The 8,871-nt window shown below is 39.0% G+C and overlaps 1 protein-coding gene and 1 long non-coding RNA gene across 7 annotated transcripts; one reads left to right on the top strand and one right to left on the bottom strand.

Moving 5' to 3' along the window:
• Positions 1 to 1,477: 1,477 nt before the first annotated feature.
• LOC127096183 (uncharacterized) lies at positions 1,478 to 2,242 on the bottom strand. The gene has a single exon (XM_051034792.1). It carries the CDS (start codon positions 2,240 to 2,242, stop codon positions 1,478 to 1,480), a length of 765 nt encoding a protein of 254 aa, XP_050890749.1.
• A 1,050-nt stretch (positions 2,243 to 3,292) lies between these two features.
• LOC127122657 (uncharacterized) lies at positions 3,293 to 5,730 on the top strand. 6 transcript variants are annotated; one of them, XR_007803538.1, is made up of 6 exons: positions 3,296 to 3,633; positions 3,715 to 3,934; positions 4,248 to 4,460; positions 4,575 to 4,655; positions 4,742 to 4,966; positions 5,147 to 5,728. It is a non-coding gene; the product is annotated as an uncharacterized LOC127122657 (long non-coding RNA). The 6 variants fall into 6 exon arrangements; XR_007803535.1 differs by having other exon boundaries at positions 3,715 to 4,147; XR_007803537.1 differs by having other exon boundaries at positions 3,293 to 3,633; positions 3,715 to 4,460; positions 4,575 to 4,741; positions 4,811 to 4,966; positions 5,147 to 5,730.
• The last annotated feature ends 3,141 nt before the right edge of the window (positions 5,731 to 8,871 follow it).

Below are 8,871 nucleotides of genomic sequence, written 5' to 3'. Positions count from 1 at the left end.
TTTGCTGAAACAAATCGTGTGACGTCTGTCCATTGATTTGAATGGGTTGTGACCGCCTCGTGCCTCTGTGGGTGAGGGACAACCGTTTGGGATTTGGTGTTTTCCAACCTCTTGTGAGGGATAAGGTATGGTTGATCCTCAGATAAGACACTCCCTTTTTTGAAATGTGGACGCTTGGTCAAACTGACTGATGACTACCCTGCCCCGGTTTGAGATTGAGGGTTTTATATTTTAAGAAAGAAACTCTTACTCCTTGGCTCAAAGGGGTTGACTAGGGATTATCTTCCTTATATCTCCGGTGTTTGGGGATTTGAAACAATGCGTTACATCATCAGCATGGTTTTATTCAAAAGCGTACGAGCCGTGAATTCGTTTCGTGTTTTTAATTACATCATCCTCCTCCAAAAACCAACATTTGAATATTGACAAGATAAAGTATGAGTGGACACGAATGTATTTATTCAAAACATGCATATTCATTTCAATGTCATTATTATTCAAAAACAAACGAGTTCATTACAAATGAATGTTACAAATGACAAACAAGAAAATCACACATGAACATGATTGAACTAGAAATTGTTGGAATGATCCGCTTTATTCTCCCACTGCTTGAGGTCTTGGTTCTGGAGGAAGCTGACGAGACAATTCCACAAATACCAATCCTTCCAATCTACTGCTTCGCTGACTAAGGCGCTGCAGATGTACTGGCCTGCATGGGGTTGTTTGGAACATTTGGCTTGAACGATATTGCTTTTGAGTCAATCAAGTCTTGTACTTTGTGTTTGAAGATATTGCAATTCTCGATTGAGTGCCCCCGCGTCCCAGAGTGATACTCGCAGCTGACGTTCATGTCATACCCGGGAGGGAGAGGTACAAGAGGAGCCTTAGCTTCTCTCAGCTGGACTTGCGAATCCTTGAGCAAGTGAGCTAACAGGAGACCATACGGCATGGGAATTGGATCAAACCTTCTGGGAGTCCTTCTTGGTCCTTGTCTACCCTGCTGATAGTAGTTCTGTTGTTGCGGAGCAACAGGTTGCTGAGGAGCATAGGGCTGTTGATATTGCATCGCTGGAGGACCAGTTGGAATGACATACGCTGGCTGCGGATATGGGTTAGGTGTTACTGCTGCCACTGGATAGTATGGCATTTGGTAACCTCCATCTCCCCCTTGAGCGATAGAATTGGTCTCTCCTTCCTTCTTCTTTGAGAATCCGGAATAAGGCTTCTTCGCTCCATTAGCCACAACGGTTGTATCTTGTATTTTACCGATCTTCAAGTCATTCTCAATTTGCTCACCAACAATGACCAAGTCTGAGAATCCCGAGGTGGTACTCCCAATCATTTTTTCAAAATACGGCCCTTGAAGGGTGTCCACAAACATGTTTATCAGCTCTCTTTCAAGAAGAGGGGATTGAACCCTGGCAGCCAAGTCTCTCCATCGTTGGGCATACTCTTTGAACGATTCATCCGACTTCTAAGAAAGGCTTTGGAGCTGAGTCCGATTGGGAGCCATGTCTGAGTTATACTGATAATGCTTCAAGAAGGCTTCAGCAAGTTCCCTCCAGGTTCGTATATGTGTGCGCTCGAGCTGCATATACCATTCTAGAGAAGCTCCACTGAGACTGTCCTGGAAAAAATGCATTAAGAGTTTCTCATCACTAGAATGAGCGGCCATCTTTCTGCAGAAAGCTCGGATGTGGGTCTTTGGACAAGTGACCCCTTGATACTTTTCAAAGCTCGGGACTTTGAACTTGGGAGGAATTTTCACGTCTGGCACTAGACACATGTCAACAGCATCCAACCCAAAGGTATCAGGACCTTGCATCGCCTTGAATCTCTCATCCACCATTTGAAATCTCCTTTCGATGTCAGCAGGAGAAGGACCAAAAGCCTCATAAACTGAGTCAGCTTTTGTAGTGAAGAAAGCGTCCTGCTGATCGTCAATCTCAGGTTGGAATCTCCCATTGGCGGGGATATTGAATGTCTGATTAGCATTTTGGTACACCAGACCTCTTTCGGGAGGTGGCTGAGCTATAGCAGGCGTACCAGCTCCTCCTGGTGGATTCACCGGTATAGTCACAACAGCAGGGTTGGCAGTAGAGGCTCTCAGATTAGCCTGACGCATTTCCTCTTGTCCCCTAGCCAGAGCTTGTAGGGCTTCAACAAGATGACCCATCTGAGCTTTCACAGTGGTCATATCCTCCCTCATAGCAGCTTGGTTCTGCTCCAACTGATCCATGAGCAATTTCTGATTATTACGCGTGTAGTATGAATGTCGGGAAGTCAGCTTGACTGTGGATGATTCTGGATAGAAGGGTAGAATGGTAAGTTTTCTGGATTTTGTTTGATGATATGCAAAATGATGCATGAATATTGTATTTGAATATTTTTATGATGCATGAATGCATGAGTGAGTGAATGAATGATACACAAGCATGGTTCTCACGAGTCGAACACACATGTTGGCATGGTATCACAGGTTCGAGTTACAGATGGAGGATATCTCTGATTGCTTACTCACAAAGGGGATCTCACCGGTCGGGGTCTAGGGTTAGATAGGGACCCCAGAGTCATCGATTCATTTGGCTGTTTGACGCTTACGGCAAAAGCTTGCCGGTCGTCAACTCCCTCCAATGAACCTCTTCTGGGTGAGATCTTCGTACCGACCCACACGAGAAAAGCTTCTCGGGGGCCCGCACTACGCGACCATCGACATTGGGTTCTAGACAAGGGTCTCAAAGTCATGGACCTCCTTGACTGTTTGTCGCTTACGGCAAAAGCTTGCCGGTCGTCAACTCCATCAAGAAGATCTACTTTGAGTGAGATCTTCGTGCCGACCCACACGAGAAAAGCTTCTCGGGGACCCGCACTACGCGACCATCAATCTTAATAGGTCATAGGTTTAATGTTCTATGAAGGTCCTTAGAGTCATGGATCCTAGTGAAGACATTGATCGCTTACGCCAAAAGCTTGACGGTCGTCAACGTCTCCAAGAGAATCTACTCTAAGCGAGGTTTTCGTATCGACCCTTATGAGAAAAGCTTCTCGGTGGCCCACACTACTCAACCTCTCCTATCTCAAGTTTGCACTCTAGACTCGAGTGGAGAGTCTTTCCCACAAGGTTACTTGCAATCGGATTTGTATCCATCGATACCATAGAAAAATGGAATCATATAATATATTATACAGTTTAAAGCAAAAGGCGATAAATAAAACAAACAATATCAAAAGGATAAGTATACACACATGCGAGGAAGCGACCTAGATTAGGCTTGACTTGCTTAGGAAGGTGTCCCCAGCAGAGTCGCCAGCTCAACTAACTGAGTTAATCACAAACTCAGTTGGTTATTTTATTCTCACTCAGTTAGTTGGGAAAAAATGTTGACAGTTGTAGGGTTGGTTTAAGTTTCAGTTAATTCTTTTCTACGTCAGTTGGAGAGGATTGTGAGGTAGGGTTTGGTTTTTTTTTTAGTTCTATTTAGGTGGAGGAGTTAGTTATGAAGTGTTGTTCAGCTGGTTGGTGAGGGATTCAATTGTGCGTCTCTTGGCAGTGGTTCTTAACCTTCTTTATTCTTCTATTACCAAGTTGTTGAGTGGTTCCATTCGGATGCGGATCGAATCCGTGGTGAAGTGAGTTAGAAGGGGTGATTTGAATCGTTTTTCAAAAGAGTTTTTGTTATGTTCTGAAATTTCAAACTTATGATTTTGCAGGGTGTTCGGTTTCGCATAGCCGTCGCTTGGGACGCTTCCTGCTTGCTATTCTCATTTCCTGTTTTTCTGTGGTATAGAAGTTCTTGTATGACAACGTCTCTTCAACGTTATCAATCCCACACCTGTCATTGGCGGAAGCTGTTTTCTTTGTAGCAGATAGAGAGTATCGGCCTTCACTTGGAGCAATACTTCTGAGTATAAGCCTTTTGACAACACCTTTGTAAGTAGTTATAAAGCAGAACCACCTGTCTCAAAAGTCCTCTCCTTCGATAGTTCAGCATCACTTTGCCACTTCCCGAGCTTTCTATAAACCTTCAGCAACTTCAACGGTCACTCTCTGACCCAAATGAACAACCTTACTCGATTCCACGCACTTGTTATAGCACCGCTGTGCATTTTCTACTGTCATGAGCTTGTTTGGTATCATAATAAGGTTAGGTTAACTTGGAGTTGCAAGGTTTAATTTGGCATGTGGATTGCTGAACTTTGTAGTGAATTTCTTCGATCATGCTTTGATCCACATTGCAATGCAGGAACTGGTGTTGAATGATTTTCCAACTGGTTAATCAGCAGGATATTTGTTTGGCTCAGTACTGAATTTGAGTGCAGGTCCATTAGCATATTACAGAATGGTGGCGCATCCTGCAGAAATGGCATGCCCTTCATGTCACCTGGTTTGGCCTGTGCATAAATGCAAGTTGCTTGTTTTCTTTGCTCACCTTTCTTGTACATGAATGGTTCTGCAGGTATGTCAGGTGGTCCGTTCCAATGCTTATTTTGATTCTTTTGCTGTGAAATGATTTGTCTTGCCATGAGATTGTGCTCACTGGTCTGTTATTTTTTGTGAATGTTTAATGCAGGATTTTTGTGATTTGTTGTCTGCGAGACGTATGGTGACATTTGTTCTTATGGTGTTATTGCAGGTGGATCTGGTTAAAATGGTGAGTGCAGTGAAAATGTTTTGTTGATGTGCTTACTGCTTTGCTTCTTGGCGAATGACCGTAATTCTCTCTGAACTTAACGACAGGTTTTGTTCCCACAAGCATCATTAGTCATAGAGTTATGGTGTATGGTTCCTTATAACCTGCAGATGCAGGTTTTGCTGCGAGTTACCGGTTATCAATTGTTCGACGACCATGTCGCTCGGCCAAGGTAGGTAACAGGCTTTGTTGAAATTCGCCTGGAAGCTGCGAGCAGCGGGATGGTTAGTGCAGGGTATTCCAGCTCTGTTGAAGCAAAGAGTTTGATTCAGGTTAGTTTTTAATTATCAACCAAATTTAGTATTTGAAGAATCACATGGAAAGTCTGTTATGGAATTTGACTCTGGATATTATATAATTGTTTTGATGGCACTGTATATGTTGGTATGGCTTGAGTTTATTAGTTGAAATAATCTTATTTATTAAGCTCTTTGACTGTTATCGTGCCGCAGGATCATAGTACTTCTTTGTTGCGGGAATACCCGCCGTTACATGATAGCTATTGAAGAGCTTGTAACAGGTAGTGCACCGGAAGTAAGCAAAGCGGATTCTGCCATGGCAATGTGAGGGTCATGAAAAGAACTGGCGGCAGCTTCTGATTCAATTGGCTGAGGTTGTTTTGGCTATTATGCATATATCCATATTGCATGCTATGATACATTTGATATGGCATTAGCTTGTAGTTGGTACTGAGATAAAGCTATGTGCTTGAATTTTGTACATGCCAACTTTGAGTAGCCACAAATCGGTAGGAGGAACAGTGACTTGAAGTTGGTCTTGCCCATGATTACACTGCTGAACTTGCGGTGCATTTGCTATGGAAGATGAGCCTAATGTGGGATAAGTTACAATTGGTTGTCTAAATAAACTTTACCGAAGTATGACAAATCTTGACAATGAGCGCATGAAAAACTAAGATAATTAAAGACATGCTATTGAATCCAATTTGTTACATAAATTTCTACTGTTCCACTATTATGGTTTTATATAAAGGGCACACAAGTACTGAATATATGTCACAAAGAAAACTATATTAATGGAAGGATCTTAATCCATGTGCATTGCATAAAATGCTCACAAATATTTGTAACCAACGTGCATAATATATTTCATATTATCTTTACTTTTTTTATATATAAAATATTACTTCTAAAATAGAAAACATGGTTATCCCTTTTTTAGTGGCCTCTACTGGCAGAAATGGATTTATACTACCTTGCTTTTCCCTAAGAATCTAAGAAAAACACCTGTGCGCACTGTTAGTTTATTAGTGATTAAATGGTAAATGGTTTTGGATGTTTAAATACAACAAAATAAAAGAAGGACTAAAATCAACTTGGAATCAAAATCATTTTAAAAACAAATTCAAAATCCAATTAAAATCAATTAAAATTAATTCAAAATTAGAATCAATTTTGAGATTAAAATCAACGTGGTATTAACATAACACCATAATGGATATAACAATGATGTGAGTCGAAAGGGCATGGAAAATGACCAATATTATCAAAGTCGAGACGATATGGATTTGGGAACGGATGGTTGACTTTGGTCAACTAGTTGACCAAAAAGTCAACCAATGACCTCAATCAACCGTTCATATTAAATTATGGTTTCAATCAATCACCAGTTTTGAATCTTTAGATGCTTCTATTAACATGAAGGCATAATGCATATGAATGACACATGAATGAATATAGATGAGTCTTAAGTCATGGGTCAGATGAAAAGTGAAAAGGCGAGGGCAAATTTTGGGGTACTGCAACCACAATTATTGTTTTCAATCATGGTGAAAGGTGTTACTTATTTATATATAAGCGAAATTATGTCCCGCTTTAGTACATAACAACCGTTTTTCTCAAAATGAAACCTTAACAACTCTGTCAGTCGTCTCTCTCATATGGAAATCCAAAAACGAAACCAGAATATCAAATCTTAACCAATGGGTATTTACAAATTTGTTTTCACTATAGTTTTTTTTTCAAAATCTGTTTCAATAGCTTGTTTTATAATGTTTGAACTTTCTATTTGTTTTGACTTGTAGGTAGGGATGCTTGTTTCAATAAAGAGGACGAAGCTAAAGTTAACGTTGTAAACTTATGTCAAAGATCCAGAATGACATCCATTCAAGATAGACACAAGTTTGCGGCTCTAACTTTAGCTTAATCTTTATTTCATTGTGGACACGCTATTATGGAACATGTATGGTACGCTTCTGAAGCATTCTATGAGTTGATATGTTTGTTGTATCATGTTTGTTGTTTATGGTTTGTTGTTGATGAATGTTGTTGATGAATGTTGTTGTTAATATTTGTTTAAAAGATGAGTTTATTATATATTATTTGGTTTGAATGTTTTTCCAATCTCTTACCAAATATATAACTTTTCAAACTACATTAGCAAATTCTAATATGATAGATAAAGTTGTATTAGAAAACAAATACGCGTTCAATTCTTGACAAGAATTCTTCACATCGTTATCTACATGTTATTCTTTGATAGTTAGAACTTTGTTTAGTGATTGTAGTTCTTCAACCACCCCACTCCTCACCTCTAATTTTGTTTGCAAAATATTATTTACTTTGCAAACAAAATTAGAGGTGGAGAGAGGGGTGGTTGAAGAACTACAATCACTAAACCAAGTTCTAACTGTTAAAGAGAAAAATGCAGATAAGGAGTTGAATAACTCTTATCAAGCATTGAACGTGAACTTGTTCTTCTAATATAACTTAATTTGTCATATTATAATGTTCCAGTGTAGATTGAAAAGTTATATATTTAATGAGCATCAGCGAAATAAGCATTCCACATAATTTATAATAAACTCGGGTGTATATATCACAATGGTTATTTAGTACAACTTTGTTCATTTTAATAAACGTGAAGTTTATCTTTTTTACTTATAAATCAGTCTGAGTAATAGTTTTCAATTTTGGATTCGACCTGGAGGCAAAGTCCTACTTTGTTCATTCTACATCAAGGTTAGTAAACTTTTCGGCTAACTCTTAGTATTTTGGAATCATAAGAGATGAAATATGATCATTGTAATATTTTGATTTATAAATTAAATACACAATTATGATGATAGATTATCAGATAATTATGACGTTCAATCGAAATATGAATCGTTGAGTTTGATAGCAGATGTATCTGAAAAATAAATTATGTTCAAGTCACTAAGGCCGCGAGTGTGGGGTATATGGGTTAGAATAATGTGTACAATGAAAGGTGGTGATATGAGATTTATATAGCTTTTGATGATGTGATATTTTGCTTCAACCAAAAGCTCAGTTTGAAATAGTTGTCCCCAAGTCTTTAGATGACAGAGTCAGGTAATGGATTGAGTTTGGTGTTTCCTCGGGGTAATAGATGGTTGATTAGTAGGGTTGTGTTAAGATTTTGAATGTTCTGTGTTGATTAGCTACCGTTTAACTATGATAAAACAAAATGGGACCTATTTAGTTAATTTTAACTATGACAAGTGTATTATGAGATATTATTTAGCCACAAATTAATGGTGAAAAATTTGAGGTTTTGTCTTGTAATCCAACTTGCACACCCTCAAAGACGACCCTGTTGATTAGGAGTTTCTTATTTGGACTGTCCTCAACTGAATCTATTGTATTGTTGTCTGGTCCGATGTCAAGATTGACTTATAAGCATATTCCTTTTTTACTTTAATACAATTTTAATTTCATGTAAGCGTGTTGGAGGATGTTTGACTCTTTAAAGTTGTGTTTTGATAAATAAAAAATTGTATCTAGTGTTATTGTCACCCTGACATCTTTAAGAACAAGTTATTAACCTAAATATAAAATTTTTGGTTTTTGCTTTCGAGGAGGAATGTTAAGATTGAGGTGGAAGTGGAGTCACTACCTCAGTGAATCCATTGATGGCCGAGAAATTAACGTGCATAATAAATTAAAGGACATAGTTCTCTCCCTCTCAAACGTAGCAACTTAGAGAAAAAATTTGATTGGATGAAGCCATGGTTTGAAGTTCGCATTCAACCAAGTGTAGGAGCTTGAAAGGGGAGTCTGTCTGACTGAAGTTAATATCCAAAGTTCTCAGTCAACCAAACGTACGATCTTGGTGGGGGAGTTTAGTTTGCTGAGACTCTCATTAAACCAAGAGGTAACTGATTGGATGGGGAATCTGACTCGTTAAGTCTGAAGGC

This window comes from Lathyrus oleraceus, chromosome 1 (assembly GCF_024323335.1).
Source record: "Lathyrus oleraceus cultivar Zhongwan6 chromosome 1, CAAS_Psat_ZW6_1.0, whole genome shotgun sequence".
In the NCBI taxonomy this organism is placed as follows: domain Eukaryota; kingdom Viridiplantae; phylum Streptophyta; class Magnoliopsida; order Fabales; family Fabaceae; genus Lathyrus; species Lathyrus oleraceus.
Note: the sequence above shows the minus strand (reverse complement) of the source record. Positions and strands in the feature narration are given on the sequence as shown.